Consider the following 26106-nt stretch of genomic DNA (forward strand, 5'->3'; position numbering starts at 1 on the left):
AAAACGTCTTGGATAAAGGCGCAATATACATGCACCACTTATACCATAGAGTCAGTACCATAGTCGGCACCATAGTCCGTACCATAGAGTCAGCACTATAGAGCGTCGCAGTCCCGCCTCCTACCCGGGACCAGGAAATGAAATCCAATGCATTATTCTCATAGACATTTCGTAAAGTATTTATTTAAAGACGGTTACGCCGCGGACAAAGCCAACTCGAGTCGTGACAACTCATGACAACACAAACAATATTTTGGACCAAACAAATAATTAGAAAGAAGAAAAAAACGGCAGGTTACAACACTTTTGTTGTTGTTTTTCTTCTTTCTAATTATTTGTTTGGTCCAAAATATTGTTTGTGTTGTCATGAGTTGTCACGACTCGAGTTGGCTTTGTCCGCGGCGTAACCGTCTTTAAATAAATACTTTACGAAATGTCTATGAGAATAATGCATTGGATTTCATTTCCTGGTCCCGGGTAGGAGGCGGGACTGCGACGCTCTATAGTCCTTGACTCCTTACCATAGAGTCAGTACCACATCAGCACCAGAGTCAGTACCATATGAGTCAGCACCATAGTCAGTATACCATAGAGTCACCAGAGTCAGCACCATAGTCAGTATACCATAGTCACCAGAGTCAGCACCATAGTCAGTATACCATAGAGTCAGCAACATAGTCATTACCGTAGAGATAGCGCCATAGTCATGAACATAATAGTCAGCACCATAAGCAATTTCCGATACTTAGCAGCCCATTAAATTGCAGCAGGGCTATGGCAGGAGAAAGCACACAAACTACCAGTGTTCCATGCATTGACGGGTTGTGACACTGTGTCAAGCATGTTGGCCACGGGAAAAAGACTGCGTGGGCTGTATGGGCTTCTGAGCTTATACACATGCCCTGTTGATATTCAGTTGTGAGGTAGAAGGAAGCTTCTGGCCAATTCCAAAGTTCAAAAATTACTGATTTGACACCGAGATCACCCATATCAGACAATCATACAAGTGATGGCTGCCATCTTGAAAAATGGCAGCCATCTTGAATATTCAATGACAATTTTCAATTGTGCAAAAGACACTTACCAAATACTATATGGTAAATGAGTCTGAAATATCATATTATATCCATCATTCATAAGAAAAATCACACCCGTGTGAACTGAGTGGTGTAAGGTTTTATATAGCATGATCAGCTGTGGTCTGACGTAATGTCTGACGTAATGAAATAAGGTAAGGTATTATGTAGCCTGATCAGCTCTGATCTGACGTAATGAAATCACACCTGGATGTGATTTCACAACTGGCTGTTTTTGCGCAGAGAAAATGACCACGGTTGCTACGGTCATCCAGTTCACCCGGGTGTGATTTAATTACGTCAGAAATTATTTTGAACATAGCAACCATGGTCATTTTTTTATGCACACAAAAGCCAGTTGTAGGAGTGGTTTACACCACTCAAAAATGGCTGCCATGGGTGCCATGTTGAAAATCCATGATGCCTCCACATCCAATTATTTTTGGGATGCCTTTGGCTATATGTGTACCAAATGTCATGCTTTTATCACAAACTGAACGATTGTTTTGGTTATCTGCTGCACTGTACCAGAATGAAGAGCCTAGGTGGTCTAGAACCTGAATTTGTAAAATAACAGCAGGTGGAGGCCATTTTGGAAAATGGTTGCCATGGTCCCACCATAAAAAATAGACCAATCAAATCAATTGTTTTGTCAAGTACAGCTGTGTCAAGACACATGTGCAGCATTGGCTGTTAAACTCAAAGGTCTAGGAGGCAGAAACCTTATAGCTGGCTCATTTTACCTGATGGCCCACTTTACCTGAGACCACCCTACATACAGACCAAAGTTTGGCGGAGCCCGTTGCTCGCTGCTGTTAGCACACCCATGTGCCATGTCCACACACACACACACACACACACACACACGCACGCACGCACGCACGCACGCACACACACACCCAACAGAGTTGTAGGAGCCTAGGAGGGGTACACAGTGTGTGCTGCTGTGCTATCCCGACCTGCGTAGCCGGACCGGCTGCTGCTCTGTTGACAGCTATTGTACGGTACGCCGCTGTTTATACACAGCAACGCAGTTTGGGCTGCATTCTGATTGGTCAGAGGTGTTGCAGTTCGCCTGCGAATGTCTGCAAAATTCGACACCGGAGCGAACAAATAAAGAGCGAAAACGGTCGCATTTTCGCACATTCGCACATTCGCCACTGATGTGGAAGCTTGCATTGACTTCAATTGGTTTTAAAAAAAGGCGAATTATTCGCACGAATAAATCGCGTCGCTAATTCGCCAGTGTGTAATGACCTTAACAATGACATATCACATTATTCATTCTGAAACAATTATGATTCATGGTCATACACTATTTCAGTAATATAATTACATTTATAATCTTATTGTATTGATTTCATTTTATTTGAATGCAGTGTAATCAAAATGAGTCCATATACAAACATAGGTGTTGAATTAACTGGAAAAAGTCATTGGTTTAAGATTGGAGTCATTGGATTTAGAGCTGTTTCACAAAACATGGCATCAGGATTAGGTTAAACCTGACTGTTAGCCTGGTCCGGAGCAGGCTAAGTCCAAAGCATTAGTTTCCATGGTAACTAATGTAGCATCACTTTCATGAAACCGAATCAAGCCTCAACATATCCAGGTTAACTGGTTAAGTTAATCTGGCAAGATGAACCAGCTTTCATGAAACCGGTTAATCGCTGATCCAGGATATATTAAGCCAGGATATCTGTTAAAGCCCGGCTTAATCTCTAATCCAAGTTTCGTGGAACAGGCCCCAGCTGCCATGACATAATCCTGTAAACAATCGTAGAAACACACTACACAAAGTTAAAATACATATAGGCCATGTATCTTTTAAATAATAGATATTAGGCTATTGATTCGAATCTGTGAATCTTTGCATCTTTACTCTTGTCCTCCAACTCACACTCACAAACACTTCCTATAATAATAAGGTAGAAATGAATTGCTGATGATGGTCAGTAGTAGCCTAGCCTACATCAGTGGTTTTCAACCAGTGGTCTGGGGACCATTAGTGGTCCTCAGGGGTTCCAGCTTCCAGGTGGTCCCCAGATAAATGGAGAGTTGGTAACCAAATGGACCTAATGTCGTCCTACCTTAATCAATCAACGCCACCGCAGTAAACGCTCCATATAACGTAAACGTTACATTACACGTAACATACACGTAAGATACAGGCAAGTTACATGATGACTACGCAATGTTACAGTCCACTGTAGGCTACAGGCGATTTAGTTTCCAAAATGCTTATTGTACCCGTCGTCGCACGGCCCGCCGATCATGTGTCCAAAATAACAGATCTGTAAGCTGTCGACACGCCATGAGCGGTGCATTGGTGATTTGTATGTCTATTCTTATGGAGAGTCTGTGACGCACATTACACAAATGGGGTTGAGAGGTAATGATTGACGTAAACTACTAGCCAAGTTGGCAGTTAATAATAATATTGATAATACGGGACTGTTGCACTTAGCGAGCCAGACTGGACATAACTCTCCAGGTTCTCTCCAGTTTTCATTACTTCATCATCTGACATCATACTGAGAAACGCTGCTTTCTGGTACACATGCGTAGTCTTGGACAATTTGCTCTCCTTACACAGAAGGTCGGCATACTGGTAGGCCTGCATCCAATTCTGCTGGTAGGAATGACACCACATCAACTCCCAGTAACACAGATGATGGAAATGTATCAGCTCCTTTTGTGAACCAATACACTCCTCATACCCAGACATAGCCTTCTCAAATGCGAGCCGAGTAAAATAGAAATATTGAGCCATTGGGGTATTTCTGATGCCACGGCTCCAGTAAAGCCTCAGCTTCCGCTAAATCGACTTCTCCTGTTCCCAGCATCAAGTTGGTATATGTGTGATAGGAGAGCAAAGTCAGAGCGCCCATTATCGACCGCAGAGTGCAGCTAGCTGCTACCTCTCTGAGCTGAGACAGACCAAAGTCCCTGTTTCCTGAGAATCCAATGAACTCCAACAACCTCAATATTCTCTGAGGAAGGAGAGATAGCATCAGGTTGAAAGAGCCAATGCCAAACTTCACTCCACCCTCAAACTGTCTGAACAAATCAGAGCTTCTGACTGGATCTCGAGTGGAATTCATCACCTTCTGACAGTCCTTGAAGATCCAATAGCTTGTTCTGATCTGAAGTCCTCCTTTGATCAAACCAATCATGTTTTCATCCTGAAATGTTAGTAAAGCTTTTAGCAGCAAACACTCAGCATAGCAGATTTCTGCATGCATCTCCTCTTCCTGTGGGTTGAGCTGTTTGAAAAGAAAACTGAACAGAGAGCCAAATATGGAGTGTTTCTTTCTGAACCTCTGACATGTGTGTAAAGCATCGTTGAGGGTCGTCATGTCAATCTGGATTCCTCTGTGATCATTAGCCATTATCACCAGGATAGTGCTGTACCCCAACGCGTGGTACATACTGTCTCTCCACCATGGTTTAAGCAGATCCAGAGCTTCTGAGAACTTGTTATTGAGGACCAGATCAAGTGCACACTGGGTCTCTTTAATGGCTGAATGTAGATCCATCCGACAGGAGCCAGGTATTGGGTCAGGCGTTTCGAAGAAATCCTCCGGAGATGAGGCGTTGTTGTTGACGTGTGTCCTGGTGATCTGACCAAGGTCTGTCCACCATGTCCACACGGAGTGAGTTTCCACGTAGTGTGTTTCACACATAATCTTATATAAGCTGACTAAGCTTTGGTCTGACGTCACACTCAAAATAAATCAATTCTTACAATGCTAATGTGGGCAGGTGTGTTGTTAGTTTCCCATCATACTCTCAGGACATAATGGCCAGTGCCATGAGAAGAAAATAATCACATATTAGTCCCTCCTCAGTCAGTCTGTGATTGAAGCTGGCATTTAAAACTTGGACAATGTTATCTGCACACAGTTGTCTCGCATTCCAGCTGAAACCGTTCTAATGCTAATGGCAGATGCATATGCATACCAGCAGTCCTGTGCTGACCTGCAGATTTCTGTTATCTTTTCCATTGAAATAAAAATGTTGGATTAATTAATAAAACCCTAAGCAGGCCAGAGAAATGTTTATACTGTAGGTGTGTGCACAATGTAAAATATGTGCATTCTGCAGCAAACCAGACGCCTTATTTCAAGCGACAGTGTTGTGCCAAGGATTGACCATACCTACTGACTGGTTGAAATGAAAGAACAGGAATTGCCTGTTTTTACCTAAAAGGGTTCAAAAAAAGGTTCAAATAAGGTCCAAAACCCTGGTCTGCCAGCTGCCACAGTGATGTGCCAAAATAACCTACCTTAGAAAATACAAGAGTAAGAAGAAAGAAACGTCATTTTGACGAGCTGTGTGAAGATGAGGGACTATCCAATGCAGAAAGCTATTTCAGAGTTAATATTTTCAATGCCAATCTGGACATAATCAACCAGCTGTCTTAAAGATTCATTAGTATGCGCGAGACCTCTCTCATGTTTGAGGCTCTGCACCCCATGACCCTCCAGCATGCAGGCGACGATGATCTATATGAAAAGGCAAAACGTCTATCTGACCACTACAACAGGGACCTAGCAAATGACTTTCCCACTCAACTCCTGTCAATCAGGGTCTGTTTTAAAGAAGAGATTGCTAAGGAGTCCTCAGTGTTCCAACTTGCAAAAATGCTGTTTGTGGATCATCAGTCCGTAACTTCCTTGTTCACTTTATTATCTGTCTGCTTTATACCGCTGCACCTTGTTAGCCTGGCTAATAAGCGTTGAGTCTGGCTTATTAGCCAGGCTAGCACCTTGTCAGTGCGGAGAGCGCTCTCCGTGGTGCTGAGACCTTTTTTCCTGTTGTATTCCACTATTCCAGGAATTTCCAGAATTGTAACATGTGAGAGATGGGATCATAGGAGAGAGACCCATGACCCACCGTGGCTTCACAGTAGAAGAGAAGACAAAAGCAATTTGATCATTCTTTATTTTTTTATGACCCTCCGTGACTTTAAGTTGATGGACAAATATAGGCTATAATAGGCCTAATTACTATACTATATGAATGTCTATTCTGTTTGAATTGACCTTTCTGGCAAACACATACAGTTGGCCTACTGTAGATAGATCATAGACCTATGGGCTATATTTTGGAGTGGACCTGTGTTTGTAGTTTCTGAGTGGTGCAAACCACTCCAACAACCAGCTTTGTCTGTATGTTTGTGTACCTGTGTACCTTGCACCACTCAGTTCACACGGGTGTGATTTTTGAACAACTTCCTGTATGAAAGGAGTAGTTCACCCAAAACATTATTTATTTTCTATCCATCACCCCATGCCTATTTCTTTGTTTTGTTTTGTTTTTGTCACATTCCTAAGCGAATAATTTGATGACCAGCAGTGGTTCCCTATGGAGACGCAAAGAGTCTACTATGTGTCTCCATAGGGAACCACATCAAATGATTAGTTTATTTTCCTCTATAGTGACAAAGGGATCAGGACCCAATTGTCCGTTCAATGATTTAAACAATGTTTTTTTGTTGTTGATTTATCCTACAAACTACCTCTATTGTACTGTATTTTATATGCAATGTAAAGCACTTTGTGAATTTTGTTCTGAAAAGCGCTCTATAAATAAAGTTTATTATTATTATATATTATTATTTTAGGGTTGTGTATTATTTCAAATGTTTCTAAAGAATTTCAGAAACGTTCAGCGTTTTCTTTATTAAATATAAGACTTCATTTGTAATGTGTTTTTTTTTTTGTAATTGGGTCCCTGATGAGAAAAACATATATAACTTCTGGGTCACGGCGGTGAAACGTTCGGGAACCCGTGTTCTAGTGGAGCCCCTCTGGGGCACTTCCCTCAAGTCCGACCTCCCGTTAGTCCGACCTGTGCTGCGGGTTACAAATCACCCGTGCTGCGGGTTACAAATCACCCGTGCTACGGGTTACAATGCGAGTTACAATCACCCGTGCTGCGGGTTACAAATCACCCGTGCTGTGGGTTACAAATCACCCGTGCTGCGGGTTACAAATCAGCCATGGCTTCCTGTGAAGTTAGGGTTAGGTTTGGGATCTGTGTCGGACTCCTAGGTTTGGGATAGTGTCGGACTGTGTCGGACTCGTCTCGAGGTTCTTCTTCCGTCTCCTCCGGCGGCGGCTGCGGTGAAGTCTTGTTGTACGCGAACATCGCCGCAAGTTCTCCTCTGAAGAGAGCGACAGTGAGCGGCAGCCCCACGCAGGCGGGGACCAGGTACAGCAGAGCGGGCTGGGAGCGCCTGAAGGTGTGCACCGCGGCGCCCGTGAGTACCGCGCCCAGGACGTACGCCAAGAAACTGGCACAGAAGTACGTCCTCCTACTGTTCCCGTTCCCGTCATTCTTATCCAGACTGACGTCGAAACGCAGCAGCAGCGCACCGAACATGCCCGGGATGATGATGTCTCCGAGCCCCAGCACGGCCAGGTCTCTGCTAACCTCTGCGGTCGAGAAGAGACCTCTCTCCGGCAGGTCCAGAGGGAACACCAGCTTGATGGGCGCATCCACCGACTTGGCCACGGTCACCATGACGTCGGTGGAGAACACCCAGAAGACGTCGAAGACGAACATCCCGCCCAGGACGACACAGCCCGTGGCCACGTCATTCAGGTGGAATATCTCCACGCTGTTGACGGCCAGCGCCAGTCCCAGCAGGTCGTTGGCCACCCAGTGCTTAGCGAGGAGGTACCAGAGGCCCACGGCGGCACAGGGGACGAGGCACGCCACGTCTAGCCCGACGCTGACCAGCTCTTCCTTGTTATTATCGGCCTCCTCTCCTCCTCCTCCTAATCCGGTGGTTCTCCTAATAGTCCGCGTGAGCAGCAGCTCGTAGCATGTGTAAGTAGACGGCTGGTCGGACTGGTCGGAATAACGTGTCCCTTCCACATGCTACGTCCGGCCGGGGAAACTCTCCCCTGTCAGGTGAAAAGAAGCTGCTTGGACTCCTCATGCATAGAAGGAAGCATGAGGTCAGTCCGCTCCCCCCCCCCCCCCCCCCCCCCCAGGTTGGCAGAGGAAGTGTAGCGCCCAGGATTACATTAGATAATTGACACTGGGTGTCAATGGGTGTCAAAAAATGGGTTACAAAATTGTGGGATAAAACATAAAAAAAAAAATGATTTGAGGCATTTTGTTCCAAACGAACCAATCCTGCCTGCAAACTTTGGAAGGCAATCTTAGCCAATGGGGATGGAATAAATATGGGGAAGCGGACAGATCTGTGTTGATCACATGACTATAGAGATTGTGTATACCGATCTGCGTGATAAAATGTGTAGGAGTAATCTACAGAAATGTGTTTTGCAAAGGTCGGCCTCATGGTGGCGCTATAACAGGCCGTTGTGGAAAAATTGGGGCAGAGGTTCGTCGTTGGCATCCAGGGAGTGTGTAGTACACACTGTGCAAAGTTTGGCACCGACCGGGCCAACGGTAACCTGACTCCGCCAGATGGGGCAGCAGAGAGTCCCCCCTCCTGCTCCCATCTGGGAACTCTCAGGCAGACTTGATGCCCGGCCACAAAACGGCCTGGCCAATCAGCAGCAGCTAGAGGCGGGATAGCTGCTGCTGATTGGCCAGGCCGTTTTGTGGCCGGGCATCAAGTCTGCCTGAGAGTTCCCAGATGGGAGCAGGAGGGGGGAACCCAGTGTACTCTCTGCTGCCCTATCTGGCGGAGTCAGGTTAGGACAGGACACCAGTCAATGAAGTATACATACACTAGGCCTAGGGCTTAAGTGGTTTAGTTGGAGAAACTCCTGAGCCTCTCACTCAGTCTCCCCTCCTCCTGGTTACATAACGTGGCGTGCTAGCTAGCTATGCACTCTCTGTGAGCAGATCCATGTTCCTTCAGCTCTGGAGGAGATGATTACACTGACTTCAGTCGTCCAAACAATCCTCCAGCCAGGAGGGCCCTTAACCCATTTGGGAACGATTCTACAAAATGACAGTTTTCTGAAAAACCCATGTTTCTATATGTCAGTGGTGCTCAATATTTCATCTCAAGGACCCCCAGAAGAGAACGGTGGCAAGAGTTATTCATCTGCACTGTGCACTCATGTGACGGAAGATCCGGAGGGGATCAAAACATTGTCTTTGTATAGATAAAGTAAAGTAGTTCCACTGGCTGGATCCGCTTCTTTGAAGAACCTTTAGCTGAAAGGCAGAAGAGGAACGGCAGCCTTACACCAGATCGCCGCGACGGTTTCCAAAAAAAAAAGGGAACCCAGTGAACCGTTTTATTTTTGCGGACGGCTTAAGGGTGCAGTTTTGTTTTTAGCAGTTGTCTCTGATGTTGCATAACTCCCCCAACAGGTCCCTACTTGGATCTGTGGTGTTACGAGGAGGGAGACTGAAAACAAAGTAAACACACATGTCACATGACAATGTGTAGGAGCTTACTTTAAGGCCTTGTTGTTGGTTCAGCTTTGTGGAAGTTTGATGGACAGAACTTGCACTCTTCATAAGCTCAAAGGGACTGTATGTATGGGTAGGTTGAGTGAATCATGATATCCTTCTGGGTTGGGCTAGTCACACGTGACTCTCTGCTAGTACTATCTCCTATTTCCTGTCTTTCTGTACTGTGAAATAAACATTTATGTAATGAAGAAACCGGAAGTTCCAGACCGACAGGAACGCACCCAGGGTGCCGGGCCCAGATCCGCTGAGCCACCCCGCGTCCGAAACGGTTGAGAAATGACAGAGTTACCGTGTGGGGGTCCCTCTACTGTACTGTACTGTACTGTACTGTACTGTACTGTACTGTACTGTACTGTACTGTACTGTACTGTACTGTACTGTACTGTCACTGTACTGTGACAGTGTACTGTGACAGTGGGTGTGCACACCCAAAATCATCATATATACTAATATGTGCGTGTGTTTGTGTGTGTGTTAGGTTGCGCACAGGTTGTTGAAAAACAACCATACTGTTTTCGTGCAGCAGCTAGAGGCGGGATCAAGGCAGCACTGTGTATGCCTTGATCCCGCCTCTAGCTGCCGCTGATTGGCCAGGCCGTTTTGTGGCCGGGCATCAAGTCTGCCTGAGAGTTCCCAGATGGGAGCAGGAGGGGGGAACCCAGTGTACTCTCTGCTGCCCCATCTGGCGGAGTCAGGTTAGGCCAACGGTGCCGACGGACGGACACACGTCTCACACACACACACACACACACACACGGATGGAGTGCAAAACATGCCATGCGCCATGCCCCATGCCCCATGCCTTCGGCCTGGTGGAGACAACAATGGGTCACCGCATGGGCATGGCCCATGAAAAAGGTTGAAAACCACTGAGGAGAAGGAGGGGGAGGAGGAGGAGTGGGAGGAGGGAGGATATAGGAAAACGTCTGGGTTTCCGACACTGGCTAGTAGACTACAGTGAGTGAAGGAGCTGGATGAATTAAAGTCTCTGTAGCACTTGCGTCCTTCTTCTGGCCGCAAAATTACCTGGCTGTGACCATGGGCGATCCACACACACACGCGGTGTTCTTCGAGTGTCCACGCAGCCTGGACACAGAGCAGAAGAAGAGAATAGAAAAGTACTTCCAAATTCGCCGCAGATCCGGCGGAGGGGATTGCGGACAGCTGAAGACCGTCGCTGATAAACTTTATATGATTGGCTTTAGAAATAAAACAGGTGAGTTAAACGGGAAAAACAGGACTAAATGCACATCATATGACAATTAACACGACGTAACAACACACACGCATTTGTTGAATTTGTCTGGATCATTGTTGGCTGTTGCGTAATAAAGGAAAGTGAAAGTAAATCTGTGCAAGTTACTGTAATAGCAGTTTGTTAGTCAACTGCTAAATAATTTGCACAGATCTGCAAATTTAAAACAACGATGTCCTAAAATGATTAATAAACTGTCCTACAAAAAAATATAGTGGATATTTTCAGATATTACATTTAAACGTCTAAAAATAATAGGCCTAGGTTTCACTTTCATATTTGAAGATGACACAGCTGTTAAAGTCTGTTTGTTTCTCTTTCTCTATTTTGAGAGAGACAGCCTGATGTATATGGAAACCACAATTAACACTATTATAGCTTAAACAACTGTTTAGTGTAGTGTGACAACATTACATTGTCTTTCAGCAGGGCAAACATGTCAGGACACAGTGGCTAGGAATCTCAGAATAGCCAGTGGCTTGATGACCACTAACAAATGGTTGGGTTTCACTTGGTAGGCTTGCATGTTAGGACACCTACTGTCTTCCTGTATGCTAATAGATCAGCTCGCTGATAGCAGCACGTGCTTCCTGGTGACCATTATCTTATGGGCACAGACATGTTTGACCATTTGGTACAGGGGGGTGGGGTAACCTGAGACCACCTTTGCATCTGTTGTTGTCTCTGTATAAAGACTCTACTAAAATGCCTATCTGTGTTAGTGAGTGGCTCACACGCCGTGAGGCGGGTGGCCTAGGCCCATGCAGGAGAGATGATCTGTACTTTGTGTCTGAAAATAAATGGAACTCCGGAAGAACTTTCATCTGCCTGTCTCTGCTGTTGACTTCATTCTCCGTCCTGAGTATGTTTTTTAGTCTAAGTATTTAAGGTCTATGTATGGGCTATAGAGAGAGAAAAAGCAGTCTCTCTCTTGTTAGTAAATATACTTCAAGCCCAAAACTGATTTCACTGCACATTGGTAGCCTGCATTAGTGGTTCTCAAAGTGGGGTCCAGGGATGCACAGGGGTCCCCACAATCTCTTATGGGGGTCCCTGGCACAAAACCTTTTCAGATGGGGGTCCACGCGGCCTCATACTCATTTAGTGGTCCATGACATAATATGAAAATGTTAGAGAACTGGTAGCTATAACTAAAAACAACCTCTCTACTCATCTCTTCTCTCAGATCAAGAGCGGGTACTGCAAAAGTCTCAACACACAGTGCAAGACTTGCCTGACGGGCCTCTGGCATTCACTGTCCAAAACAGTCCCGGTCCCTCCACCACATCCACTCACCCCAGCCCTGGTCCTTCCACCCTGTCACCTGCCGCCAGCCCGACCCTCAAACTGTTTGCTACTTCAGTGGAGGTGAGGCATTCAACGTGTGCAAGCTTCAGGCATTTGCCCACTCTGGGCACGATCACTGAGGAGTGCCCCCTCGAAAACGAGATGATGCATCTCAAGGGGCTTATCCTCCGAAGAAATTTCAAATAAAATAACTGTTCGGCCATTCAGAGTGGGCATAACCTCATATCACCAGGCTTCCCACCTCGGAGGAAAGCCTGGTCTGTGTTACTAAATGACTGTGTGATCCGTTCGGGAGTGGATGATATTGTTACGTCATGTTGTAGTCATTGTTTTGTAGTCATCAGGCCGGAACCCTCTAGTCTAAACCACAACATCCTTTCCCTCAAAAGAAGAATAATACCTTCCCAATAAAAGCCTTGATGCGGCGTAGTGCGAGTCACGCTTTTATTGGGAAGGTATTATTCTTCCGGTTTGAGGGAAAGGAAGTTCCAGATTGAGGGATCCGGCCTGAATGCTGCCCAGCAGTGCCGGTTCTAGGAGTCAGGTGGCCCTATGTAAGATTATTTTATGTGGACAAACAAACAAACAAACAAACAAACAAACAAACAAACACAAACAAACAAACAAACAAACAAACAAACAAACAAACAAACAAACAAACAAACAAACAAACAAACAAACAAACAAACAAACAAACAAACAAACACACACACACACACACACACACTAGAACATATATTAACCTGCGGGCCGCATTAAGTACAGGTGGGGGCAACATGTGGACCGGCCCTGCTGCCCTGGCTAGAGTGGGCATGGCTGCTCATCTGTAGCCTGGCTAATAAGCCAGACTAATATCACACAACACTGTCGCGGTATATTAGTCTGGGCTGGCTCCACTTGGATTTCATTTCCCGGGGGGCGGGTTCAAACATTTTCTCTTTGACGCAATTGGTCAGAGCTACTGTCAGTCAAAGGTCTCAAGCATTGAACGTCACTGTACCAAAGCCCGCCCATATTGCATACCGTGTCCCGATTGGCCCGACCTGTTCTCGGTTGTAGGAAAGAGGCGTGCTACTGAGCCTCGCCAGACCCTAATCCGCTGGCAGGCAAATTTTTTTTGCCAACGGCTGATTCGGTCTGGTTTATTAACCAGGCTAGCTCATCTGATCAACTTCACACTCAACACTGCACTTCCTTGCGTTTTCAGCAAGGTAACCGGAATGCTTGCCTTAAAACACGCCGACCGCTCATGCAGTGGGGCGGTTCTTGTATTATTGTATTTGTTTTTACTGTGAATAAGGTTAGAATAAGGTTAGGCATAGTTTAACTGGTGTTAAGTTTAGGAAAATGGTTGGGATTTGGCACCGTTTTACTGAGGTTAAGGTTAGAAATAAGGTTATGTTTAACCGTTTAGGCGTAGTTTACTCAGGTTACGTTTAGGAATACCAGGCAGAGCCGTTACGCCGGCTGTACGCCAGAGGCGACTGCTTGTGTTTTGAGGCGAGCGTTCTGTCATTTTTCAGCAATTCATCTGCCAAGTGTGAAGTCTATCAGATGAGTGGTGGTCCGTGATACGCGTGCCCAACGGGAACAGGCTGGTTCTGGGGAACCACTCGTCAAATTGACTTCACAAACACTGAAAGTGTTTATTTATCACTGTTTGAAAATAATAATAATAATAATGTGTTTTCTTTACTACAGAGTCCCCACCTCTCTCATGAAGTACACCTTGAGCCATACCTTGTCCGGTACCTCAAGGACTGCTCCAGGCCCTGGAAGAAGCTAGAGGATGAACTCTCCTCTGTAGGGTGTTGTGCACAGCTCCAAAGAGCCGCAGGTAGCGTTTCGGTCAGGAGGTCATCCCAAACCAGCGTGGAGGAGGTCACACACTGGAGGGCTGAGGTGGAGAGAGTCTTTGACTGGGTTAAAGAACATTACACCTGCCACTTTGAGGTGGACCCACACAAAGTCAATCTTCTCCTTCAGCCTTGTAGTCAGCCCACAGATGACGTCAGGGTGTACAGCCAGGTTGAAGAGTCTGTTGTGATGGCCGTTGTTGTCGGGGAGTGTTCCAAAGTTCAAGCCAGGCTGAGGGAACTTGAGGACCCGAAGGTCAAGGGTCAGGGGTCAGGGGTCAGTCAGAAGCAGACCTCCACCCGCCGACTGGGTGTAGCCAAACTTAGACTCTTGTGGGATGATATAGAAAGTGGCCTGAAAGGGTTTGTTCCTGGTGTGACGGTCAAGCCGGGAGGCGAGGGACAGTTCGTTTTGGAAGGCTCTGTGGGAGAGGTTCGCAAAGCTGGAGAGTGGATCTCCAAGAAGGAGGACCTGGTGCTGGAGAAGGTGGTGGCTGAGGTGAGCCCTCTTCTCTTGAACCTCCTCAGAAAAGCATATGGAGGTCCTGGGGAGCTTAGGGACTTGTTAGGGGTTGGTGGTGAGGTTGAAATTGAGTTAGGTGACACAGAGCTACGACTTTTTACCCTCTCTCCTGATAAACTGGATGACATAGAGAGGGCATTTCGAAGCGAGTTCAAGGAGGTAAAGGTTGAAGTTCCGAACTGCTCTGCTGTGCCTTCTGAGCTTAGGGCAAAACTTGACTACAGGCTCAATGAGTTGAACCATGGAAGATGCAAGGTTGCGCACAGGTTTGTCTCAGGTATTATTTACCTTCTAGGTCACGCCAAAGAGGTTGACGAGCTGAATGAAGTGATCATACAGTTCATTCTGGACTCGTCCAGTGTAGAAGGAAGAGTTCATCTCCCGTTCACAGAAATAACTGACTGCTTACCTAAATTGCTGCAGCTGAATGGCTTTGACCATTCAGGGGTGACCTTCCACCCTTTATCCTCATCCTCCAGCCCCAGCGTAGTGCTGGCAGGTCCATCCAGTCAATTAACCCAGGTTAGGAATAGGCTGGGTCCACTTCTGGACTCCCTGACTCGAGAGACGGTTAACATTGACCTGCCGGGGGCATTGCGTTACTTACAAAGCCCTCCAGGGAGAGAGACGCTGCAAAATGTCGGCAGCTCTCACCATTGCCTCATACAGCTTCAGGATGACTTGGTATCAGGTGCAGGTCCGAGTCAAGGTGGCACAACGCTCGCAAGTTACCAATTTGGGGCGCTGCAGATACTGGTCTGCCAGGGCGACATCACCAAAGTGCGGGCTGACGCCCTGGTTAACGCGGCCAATGAGGACCTGGAGCATGGCGGGGGTGTTGCTGCAGCACTAAGCCGTGCAGGAGGTCCGGAGGTCCAGAAAGAAAGCAGAAATCTAGTGAAGCAGAATGGTAAAATTGCTACCGGCGACGTGATGGTGACCACGGGAGGAAACCTGAATTGCCAGGTCCTACTTCACGCTGTCGGGCCGATAGCAGGAAAGGTGAATGGAATGGAGAAAGTCTTATTGGAAAAAACGGTCACGACAGCTCTGAATTTAGCAGTGACCATGGAGCTTCAGTCCATTGCTTTACCCTGCATCAGCTCCAATCTATTTGGGGTCCCTATTAAGGTGTGTGCAGAGGCCATTGTGACTGCTGTGCGGGACTTTGCGAGTCAGAAGCATTCCCTGAATAAAGTCATGCTGATTGATAACAGAGGGGAGGTAGTGAGGGTATTGCGGGATGCCTGTGACAGGCTTCTCCGCTCTAGGGATGTGGGACAAAGTGCTCATCATGGGTTCCAAAGGGGTCTCACTGATGCTACTGCCCCAAACGAAGCAAGTGGTGCCGCAGCCGGTGGTGATGTCAGCTGCTGTGTCCAGGTGGAGATCATTCAGGGAATCATCGAAACGCAGCAGGTGAGAGTCAAGTCACACAGGTAAACACAATGTGCTTCACCGGAAAATGCATAGAAAGATACTGTAGATATCGCTGTTTTGCAACACGCAACACAAAACTTGTTTATTCCAAACCGTTCCTTTTCTGGGAACGGAAAATAGAACTTGTTCCAATGTAGCCAGTGTTGTTATTATTATTGAATTATGTATTTATAAACCCAACAGACAGACTTGACCACTCAGCCCGACATCCCTGTTTTGGCCATGTCGTTATTTTAATTTTTCAAAAATAGCGCATTATAGCAGGTCTACAAATAGCAGATAGTTAGAACTTGTTGCATTGAGAGGTTTCTACCTGACAGCAGTGAACTACAACTTGGGCCAGTGCAGCACAACTGAAAGCCACAACCGTGTATCACAATCACAAAGCATTCTCACTACTCATTGAATAATATATTTGGAAGGATCCCCCCACCCCCCCTCTCTTTTTTTTGACTGCCTTACTATTTGTATTTTCCTAGGTGGATGCTATGGTCTCACCTATGGTCAGCCATGATCCTGTCTCCACCCGTGTGGGGAATGCGTTGTCCTGTGTTGTCGGACCTCAGCTGACTGCACAGTTCCACAGAGAGGCTGGGGGAGCTACGCTTCCCGGGGACATGGTTTTGGTGGAGGGGTTGCCTGGGCTCCCCTGTAAGGGGGTGTACTTCCTCAATCTATGTCCATGGGATAACAACCCACACGGAACAGCAGTTCAGGTCAGAGTGTGGGATTTGCGTGTGAATGGCAGAGATAAGAGTGCCTGTGCATACGTACATGCATGTCTCTGGAAGTATTTTAAAATATTTCTGATAAACAACTTTGACAAGTTTGACCGAATGTCCTTTCTGAACTAACCTGGGTGAACCAGGCTCTGAGACAGGGCATCCGCAGTATTCTGGCATCGTGTGAGAGCAAAGGCTTCGGCTCCATGGCGTTCCCTGTGTTGGGGACAGGTGCTGCCCTGCGTTTCCCTCATCACGTGGCTGCCAAGATTGTCTTGGAGGAAATCCGCAGTCATGAACAGAACCGAGCCAGTAGAACGCCATGTTTGGCCCGCCTTGTAATCCACCCCCATGACAAAGAATCTGCCAAGGTGAGCAGAGACTAGTATTAATATAGTAATGTCATGTTACTTGAGATTTAGTTTTATTTTATTAATAAAGATTATGTATATATAAGTTGGGATTTGTTTAGCGGTAGGAGTTTGGCTAGTAGTAGGGACCGGATTTTGGTTAACAGTAGGGGTTTGGTTCGTACATTAGTACTAGTGTATCTGAACCCCATGGAAAAAGAGGTTAATTTGGCAAAGTAAAATGTTCAGATGGTCGCTACATGCATAAAAACACATAGTAACCTCTTATTAAATCATTGCAAATCAATGCAGTTTATTCTAGCAAAGATTGCAGAAATACAAGCACTGAAGTATCTGTCACAGTAATTAAACTATCTAACCATTAACTCGTTTAGGACACTTCATGAGATACTAATTGTATCTCAGAGTATAAAGTCCAAAGTGCCACAGTAAAGCTGCCAGGTTGCATTTAAAAGGGCATTGAATATATCACTATCAATATTGTTGATGAAGCTAAATTGAGCAGAGGGAGTAGATGGGGGTTCTACTTTATATTGAGGTTGTGTGTGTGTGTGTGTGTGTGTGTGTGTGTGTGTGTGTGTGTGTGTGTGTGTGTGTGTGTGTGTGTGTGTGTGTGTGTGTGTGTGTGTGTGTGTGTGTGTGTGTGTGTGTGTGACTGTGTGTGTGTGTGTGTGTGTGCGTGCGTGCGTGCGTGCGTGCGTGCGTGCGTGCGTGCGTGCGTGCATATATACTGTAGACAGTATAACATTCTTGCCTCTGTTTGATTTGAATTGACTTCAGGCTCTGCAGGCTGCTCAGGGGGCTCTGCATCTCAGAGGCTTCACAAACGATGCTCAACCAGATCAGGGTGGGTCTAGCTAGCGACTAGCTTACGGCTGGTTTAAATCTTTGGCCTATTACCCTTTCAACAAGTGTTGCTTGACAGAAAACAAAGGTGGCAAAATAAGTAGGAGTTGTGTGACCATTAAGTACAGTATACTGTAAATGAGGCTTTACACTGCCAGAGCTTGATTTGATCAAATGTTTCTAGATTAAACATCAGAGAATCTCCCATTGCTTTGTACATTTCTATTGCTGTTTATATTGCAGTTTTTACCCTTTAGTTCTTTAGTCCTTTAGTTCTACAGTTAGCATAATTCGTTGCTGTCGGGAGGAAACCACCCAACTCAATTTTTGAGGTTTTAGATTTTCTTTTGCATAAATCAGTGCTATTGAATCAGTGTTGTTTCAAAAATATTGAACCAATGAAAAGCAGTTAAAAGCGCTTCGGACAAAACCTCCATTGGACAAAACTCCATTGGACCATCAAACAGTCTGCTAAAGCAACTAACTCCACCACCTCTCCCCCACCTCTCATGGAAGTAATTGACAATTATATAAAGTCACAACGCCAACATTGATGATGAGGCAGTATTGCTTTGTTTTCAAAATATATACAGTATCCTTCATTTCCTGAAAAATGCATATTTTTCATTTCCTACAAAATGAACATTTTGGACTTTGGTTTCTTCCCGACAGCAGATATAATGATATTCCTCTTTCTTTTAGCTTCCTTCTATCGCCATGTCTCCTCGACCCAACATGAGGTCACGTCCATGCTGGGAACGGTCAAACTTCAGCTGGTCTGTGGTGACATCATTCATGAGACCACTGATGTCATCATCAACACAACTGACTTCTCCAAGCTGCTGGAATCAGGTACTAATACCCCGCCCCCATTCTGTATGAGTGTTAGGATTTAATTTAAGCAGCGTGACAGATAATTAATTATACAGTACAACAGGTACAATCGTTCAAACTAAGCAATTTGTTTGGTCGAAATAGGCTCTTCAGCTCTCCAGCCCAGTCTCCACTGATTAGAAAGATGACCAACTGGTCAGCCATGACATTACACAGTAAAATCCTCCATAGTACAGTATATACTGTGTACTAGACGCTCCCCCTCTGGCATTGTCCATCAGCTATCGTAGTGAGTCGGTGACACAGCATTAGCCGTTTAAAATTGCATGTGAAGTTCACAGACATGGATTGATTGATTGATTGAAAAATGTATTAACAGTTTGCAGAATTACAGTACATTTCAAGCACAAACTCAATACAAAGGCTGTTAACTGTGAGTGGACGACCCAATTAAGCATTACACTTGTTTCCAATAGGGTCCACCATGTTCAATTCATCAAAAACATTTAGAGACGTACAAATAGACACTTCTATATAGACAAAGGACAGAACAGGAATTCATCATAAAGGAGGTAAAAAGCCAAAAAAGGGAAAAGAAACATATACAGTGAGGGAAAAAAAGGGGTGGGCGGTGGGGGGGATTCACGTTCAGCTCCGTTCATTTGTTTGTTTTCCTTGGAGGAGCTGCGTTGGTTCCCCAGGTCGGCTCCGTGGCCGTACCTTGAGTTGGCTGTGTGGCCGTGACCGTCTCTTGTGTTGTCCTTGCGTTGGGTCCCCAAGTCGGCTCCGTGGCCGTACCTTGAGTTGGCTGTGTGGCCGCGACCGTCTCTTGTGTTGTCCTTGCGTTGGGTCCCCAAGTCGGCTCAGTGGCCATACCTTGAGTTGGCTGTGTGGCCGCGACCGTCTCTTGTGTTTTCTAAATCTGCCCCTGTCCAGGGGATATCTCTGATATCTCTGAACCCCTAATTGCTCCTGATGTGCTGGTTGGTGCCCTGCATGGTTTCCGCTGCCATCGGTGTATGAATGTGTGTGTGAATGGGTGAATGTAATGCATCTATGTACGCTTTGTGCGTACATAGATGAAGTGCTTTGGATGAAGGCGCTATATAAATGCACCATTTGCCATTTATTTACCATGGTGGTACGTGGCTCAAGAGCCGAATAAACAGTGGGCCTTGATATGAAAAGGGTTGAAAACCACTGATTTAGAACATATCATCACGCTAAAGGTGTACAACATACATAACAGCCTAAATATATGGTGTAAATCCGCCATAATTCCACCACATCAGTCTCGATGAAAGACTATTGTTCAAGGCCTGATTGTAAAAACATATTTGTACAGTATCTGTATCTTAACCCATTCTGGGCGGGAACCCCTTTTGGTGTTTTAACTAAGCATTATGTTATACTTTAGCTATTGAAAAATAGCAGATCTACAAGCTTGTAGGTCTGCTATTTTTGAAAAATCGTGAAAATGCGGCACAAATCTTTGAATATATATATTCTTTCAGAAGACTTTTTTATTTTCTATTTCGACGTCAGGCCTAAATGGTTTAAGGAACAACCCTGGTTCTTTCCACAGGTGTATCCAAAGCCATCGTGACTGCTGCAGGGCAGAGTGTCCAAGCAGAACTGACACAAGGTGCGTGACAATTGTTGTAACAATGCAGGAGAGATGATTTATTATTGTTTTTATGAGACGATTGCTATATTATATAGATGATTAGTTATTATATGAGACTGACACAAATATGAATCATCCATTCATTAGACATTTTTTATACTTTTTCAGTCAACCACAGACAAAAAAATGATAATGTTTAACCCTTGAAAAGAAAACAGGGCAAGCATCTGTGTCATTTTAGATTTTATACAATATTGTTTCTGTGGAAACTTCCTGTGCATGTCCAAAACTCTTACTTTTTAGGATTCAAATTCAAAAGTAGCAAAAGTAGCAGATCAACAAGTTCAAAATGCGTCACTTTGAGCTGCGTTTCGAGCTTCTGGATTAATAATCTATCCGTTGTATGGCATTCATCTACAAAAAAAAAACAGTTAAAATATGGAGATAAGTTTTGTCTGCCCCACAATATATAGCAACATGGGGTTTTAAGAAAACTGTTATTATGATGTATAAGACATTTGTAGTCAGCCTCAGGTCTTAATTAATGGGTTCATTTTATTTTTGTGTGTCAGTTGGCGTTCCAGCAGACCGCATGTGCTCTACCGGACCTGGTCTGCTGAGGTGTAAGAGCATCATTCATGCTAGTTTCGAGTGCGATTCTCAGAGGATTCACAAGATTTGTGGAAAGATACTGAAGACGTGTGAGAGCAAAGGCTACCACTCAGTGTCCTTCCCAGCCATCAATACTGGTATGTGTGTGCACACTGTGCATGCGTGTGTATGACAATAATTATGATATCCAAAATCCCAGAATATATCTATAGTCTTATATCACGACGATATCAATATACTGGGAAACCTTACCATTACGGTTACGGCCGGGGATACTGTTGGAAAAACTTGGTAATTTTTAATGCATTTTGCCATGTAAAATATAGTAATTTTAAATTCTACAAAATGTAAGTTTATTCTTATATTTAAATGAATGACATGTCTATTTAAAGAGTCACATTTGGAGATGCACTCTTGTTCACCAGTAGTAATTACAATTCTCAGTGAAGTCAACTCTGAAGACAGCAGAGGGCAACATAACATTAGAAAACACAATTTAGTCAGTTTGAATCAGTTTTTGTACATAATGTCTACACTACAGTAATATAGCCATATAGCAGATCTGGTGTACATAATAGCCATTAGCCATGTCTGTTTTCTGTATTCATGCGTCTTTTCATTTTACATTCCGCAGGGGTAGGACTTATGGACTCTGCCACTGCTTGCAAAGCCATGCTGGATGGCATGGCATCGGCTGTGAGGGACTTGAACCCGAATATTCTGTCTCTTATCCGCATCGTCATAATACAGCAGCCTGTCTTCCAGGCCTTTAGGTCAGAACATGATCTTTTTCCCATTAAAATAAACAAATGGAAGTAGAGAACAAATGGAGTTCTACCAAGCACTGTTTTTACTATGCTTGGCATTAATTTGTTTTTTTTTTATATAATGTCCTCAACAGAGGTTTCTATAATGATCATAGCAACCTACAGTACCTTCTGTGCAGTTAACAGTAATATCTTTTCTTTGATATGAAAATGTACATAATGTACAGTGTAGTATAACCCCAACAACCTTTTCTGTTGTTCTTGTAGATCAGAACTGGGAAATCGCTTTGGACAAATCGCCCCTCGGCCCACCCTGATAGGTCTGTTTTACAGGGCCAGAATACTGGCGGGCAATAAACAATAGCATCTACAGTTGGGTGCCACCGATATTGTCCCTTATCATTTGACCCATTTAGGCCTGACCTCAAAATTAAAAAAAATCCTTCTAAATCCTCCAGTTCTCTGAAATAAATATTTTCACGATTTTTCAAAAATAGCAGACTAACAAGCTCGTAGAAGCTCGTAGATCTGCTATTTTTCAATAGCTAAATTATAACAATGTTTAAAACACCAAAAGGGGTTCCCGCCCAAAATGGGTTAACTGTCCTTTTGCGCAGATCACGCAAACCTCAGCAAAAAGAAAAGGACAATATCGATGGCCTCCAACTGTATTTAGTGTTGGACATAATTATCATACATAAACGTAGAGCATGTTACTGTAATTGACATTACTTTTAGATTGCACGTTTGTTTACATTTTCAAGAAAGCCACAGAAATCTTACCAATGTATCTGAATACCTGGGTTGATGACTGTTGGGTAAACATATTTGTGTGGTATATAGAACTTGAATGTTTGGAATTTCGGTTGTAAATACTTTTTTCTCAAGGGGCTATTTGTCTTTTCAAATAGACCTGTGCTTTAAAATGTATTCAATAATGTAACTTTGACCAAAAATAACCACACAGTAACATTTAGATCAATTGGCTAAACATGCCAGACCACCAGTATGGTATAGTATAGGAATTTTTGCCAATTATGTGGGTACAGAAACTGATTAGCTGTGTTATTTTTCTCCCTCTCTCTCTCTTTCTTAATCAATCTTTTATTAACCCATGTAGAAAAAGCAAAACACGTACTTACAAACCTGCGTAAATCAGACACCTTCCAAGGCCCTGCCGGCCCTCCTTCAACTCCCCTGGGCCCAGTGGGCCCCTGGAGACCGCAGCGGGCCACGCTGTGTGTGGTGGGGCCTTCGTCCGGTGGCATTAACCTGGGCACGTCCGTGCAACGAGACCTGGAAGACGTCCTGCTGCAGCAGCTCGCGGAGCGAGAGGTGCAGGCCGGCGAATTTTCTCGGCTCAACGACATGGAGCTGGAGGCCGTCCGCGCTAAAGCCAGAAGCCTCGGGGTGAGCCTGGAACTGAGACGAGCTCAGAGGGAGGAAACGGCGAACAGCGACAGAGGCACCGGGAACGGGGGAGGAGGGGGCACCATGGGCGGGGCGGGCGCCGCCGGAGCCCGCCGGTCAGGGAGCGAGGCGGGCGTCTACGTGCTGAGAGGCCTGAAGGAGGACGTGTTGAGCGTCAACGAGCTGGTGGACCGAGCTCTGAAGAGAGCCCTGCAGGGAGAGCTCCAGGAGAGAGAAGAGGCCATGGTGGCCTTTAAAGGTAGTGTAAGCTATTTTCTTTGGTTAAAATAAGTGTTAAAAAAGCTCTATATTGTGATGGTACTCATTGCGTGCAATCAGGATAGAGAATGCGATCAGGATACAGATTAAACAAGTGGAATTGTAAGTGATGACACAAAGAAATGAGCATACAAAATTGGAACTGGAACACTATAAATATTATTAATATTTATAGTATATTATAGCTTTTTATAGCTTAATATTATATTAAGCTCATAAATACTAGCTACTCTCTCCTGATTGGCTGAAAGTTGGTCACCTACCTGAAAAAGTATTTTCTGTTCATTAAAGAGATGGAGAGACAGGGAGACCCCTGTTACTGAACAAACACTCTATAGTAATGATTTAACCTTTTAACAAAAATAAGTTTTGTTTTAACAAAAACAATATCACTTACTCTACCTTTAAAGTTCAGTGGTCGGTGCAGGGAGTGAATGATGGTGTCTGGCAGGAGCTCAGCCTGCAGGCTAACTACCAACTGGAACACAGCTACCAGGAGAAGAGAGACGTGTCCGTTGACGTAGAGGGACCATACGGGACCGCGGTGACAGTGAACCTAAGGAATCAGGAAGCAGTCGACATGCTTACGGGCCTCACCTACAAAGTAAAAAGAACGGAGACTTCAGGTACTTGTCTTGTATGGTGCTGTTTTTGGTTTGTTTTGATCTTCTTCGTTCTGTCATCTATTGATTCATGCAAAACGTGCCTAAAATAGACTGATTGTACCATGTTCCCTTTCCCTCGAATTTAAGGTTGAAGCTCCTTGCTCACAGAGTCCATTTTATTTGCACACCAAAAAAAGAACGAAAAAAACACAATTCTCTATGAACTCTCGCTCACCTCTTTTGTGTGACGGGTGTGTGTGTGTGTGTGTGTGTGTGTGTGTGTGTGTGTGTGTGTGTGTGTGTGTGTGTGTGTGTGTGTGTGTGTGTGTGTGTGTGTGTGTGTGTGTGTGTGTGTGTGTGTGTGTGTGTGTGTGTGTGTGTGTGTGTGTGTGTGTGTGTGTGTGTGTGTGTGTGTGTGTGTGTGTGTGTGTGTGTGTGTGTGTGTGCTTCTTTGTTAGAAAAAATGATTTACCAAAACCAAAATCACTTTGACTATAGTGTGCAAAGACCTTTACAAATGACTCAAAAGTACATGTAGGTTATTTAACATTAACATTAAAGATTAAGGATGAATTTGGTACCGCTATAGCGCTAAATGTGAAATCATCATCTTTAACTGCAGAGTTACCGTCATACTGGCAACCTATGACAGCAGGAGAGATCTTTAGGGTGGAGCTGCTGCCTAGTTCAACAGAGTACCAAGCTGTAGCACAGGGCTTCCTGAAGACCGCTAATTACACCATTCAGAAAGTAAGTGACGCACGTATGCACGTACGAACACACGCGCACGCAGGCACGCACGCACGCACGCATGCACGCGCACACACATACACACACACCAGAGTTTGTTATCATTGACGTCGATGTGTAAATATATGCTGGCATCTACCACATTTGATTACATATACTTGGTACACACACACACACACACACACACACACACACACACACACACACACACACTGAAAGCGATGGGGAGAACATGAGGCAAACTGGTTGACCGTGTCCTTTTAACTGATTTTAAAAGACATAATCATCAATATTCTGTTTGATCCATCCCCTAACTTCACTCACACCGGAGAAGTGAAGAATGAGAGAGAGAGATGAAGATAGGAAGACAAGTCAAGGGTGGTTCTTTACATCTGTGTCGTTGTCTGTTTGCAGATCGAGCGTGTGCAGAACTACTTCCTGTGGCAGGCCTATGCACTGTGCATGCAGCGAATCCTGAGCAAGAACGGAGAGAAAGAGCTCGGGGAGAGAAAGCTGTACCACGGAACATCGGCCGAAGCATGCCTCTGTATCGAAAGAAACAAATTTGACAGGGGCCTTGCGGGAGAGCATGGTAAATAAGGCTGTTGCTGCAGCTTTTAAATATTTACTGTTTTTTACTGTTTATATTACTGTTAAATTACAATTTTCAAGGTTCAAGGTTCACTTTATTTGTCATTTCACATGTTTGCACATATAAAATGAAAATCATACTCGGGACCAGCAGTGTATATTTATAACCTATCAATAAAAAGAATAAGCATAAAATCCCAAAGTGCAGTGCATTCAAACTGAGCAGCATATTAAAAAAAAAAAAATAGCATCTGCTAAATTTTGGCATTTAGCAGATGCTCAATTCATAGACATGACATGAAAAATAACAACACAAATCAATATCATAACAGGTAAAAACAAAAACAATCTAATCATCACAGTAAAAATAAAAAACTGTAAAAACAGTAAGAAAGAACAAAAACATGGTAAAAACATGTGCATGCGTTTTCTTTTCTGTAATTCTCTCGTAGGCGCAATGTATGGAAAGGGCGTTTACTTTGCAGTGAACGCCAAGTACTCGGCTGACAGGTTTTCTCCGGTCGACGGCGCTGGCCTGCAGCGGCTGTACGTGGCCCGCATCCTGACGGGCCGCTACACCGGCGGGAAGAGCTCCATGAAGGCCCCGCCTCCCCGCTCTCCCTCTGACCCCTCGGACTGCTTCGACAGCGTGGTGGACAACCAGCAGAATCCATCCATGTTTGTCATCTTCCACGATGACCAGGCCTACCCAGAATATCGCATCACCTTCAAGTAGACCTAATCTCGCGTCATGCAGGCTTTCCACCTCGGAGGAAAGCCTGGTCTGGTCTGTGTTCCAAAATCGCCGGGTGAACCCGT

General features: G+C 44.9%; 1 protein-coding gene and 1 pseudogene across 2 annotated transcripts; one reads left to right on the forward strand and one right to left on the reverse strand.

The window, feature by feature from the left end:
• Positions 1-3424: 3424 nt before the first annotated feature.
• On the reverse strand, positions 3425-4615 carry LOC306914239 (tetratricopeptide repeat protein 39B-like; annotated as a pseudogene). The gene is made up of 2 exons: positions 3540-4615; positions 3425-3435 (listed from the first exon to the last, which is right to left on the reverse strand). The product of its transcript is annotated as a tetratricopeptide repeat protein 39B-like (transcript).
• Positions 4616-10511: 5896 nt separating this feature from the next.
• Positions 10512-26063, forward strand: LOC306914240 (protein mono-ADP-ribosyltransferase PARP14-like). Its single transcript, XM_079491231.1, has 16 exons — positions 10512-10707; positions 11933-12114; positions 13756-15852; positions 16353-16589; positions 16742-16966; positions 17747-17813; positions 18515-18664; positions 20232-20291; positions 20846-21022; positions 21520-21658; positions 21920-21972; positions 22773-23326; positions 23709-23967; positions 24569-24696; positions 25111-25288; positions 25740-26063. The coding sequence occupies exons 1-16, from the start codon at positions 10530-10532 to the stop codon at positions 26021-26023; spliced, it is 4968 nt and encodes a 1655-aa protein (XP_079347357.1). The 5' UTR covers positions 10512-10529; the 3' UTR covers positions 26024-26063.
• The last annotated feature ends 43 nt before the right edge of the window (positions 26064-26106 follow it).

The sequence above is a fragment of the Electrona antarctica genome (genome assembly GCF_951216825.1).
Source record: "Electrona antarctica genome assembly, chromosome: 21".
Taxonomy (NCBI): domain Eukaryota; kingdom Metazoa; phylum Chordata; class Actinopteri; order Myctophiformes; family Myctophidae; genus Electrona; species Electrona antarctica.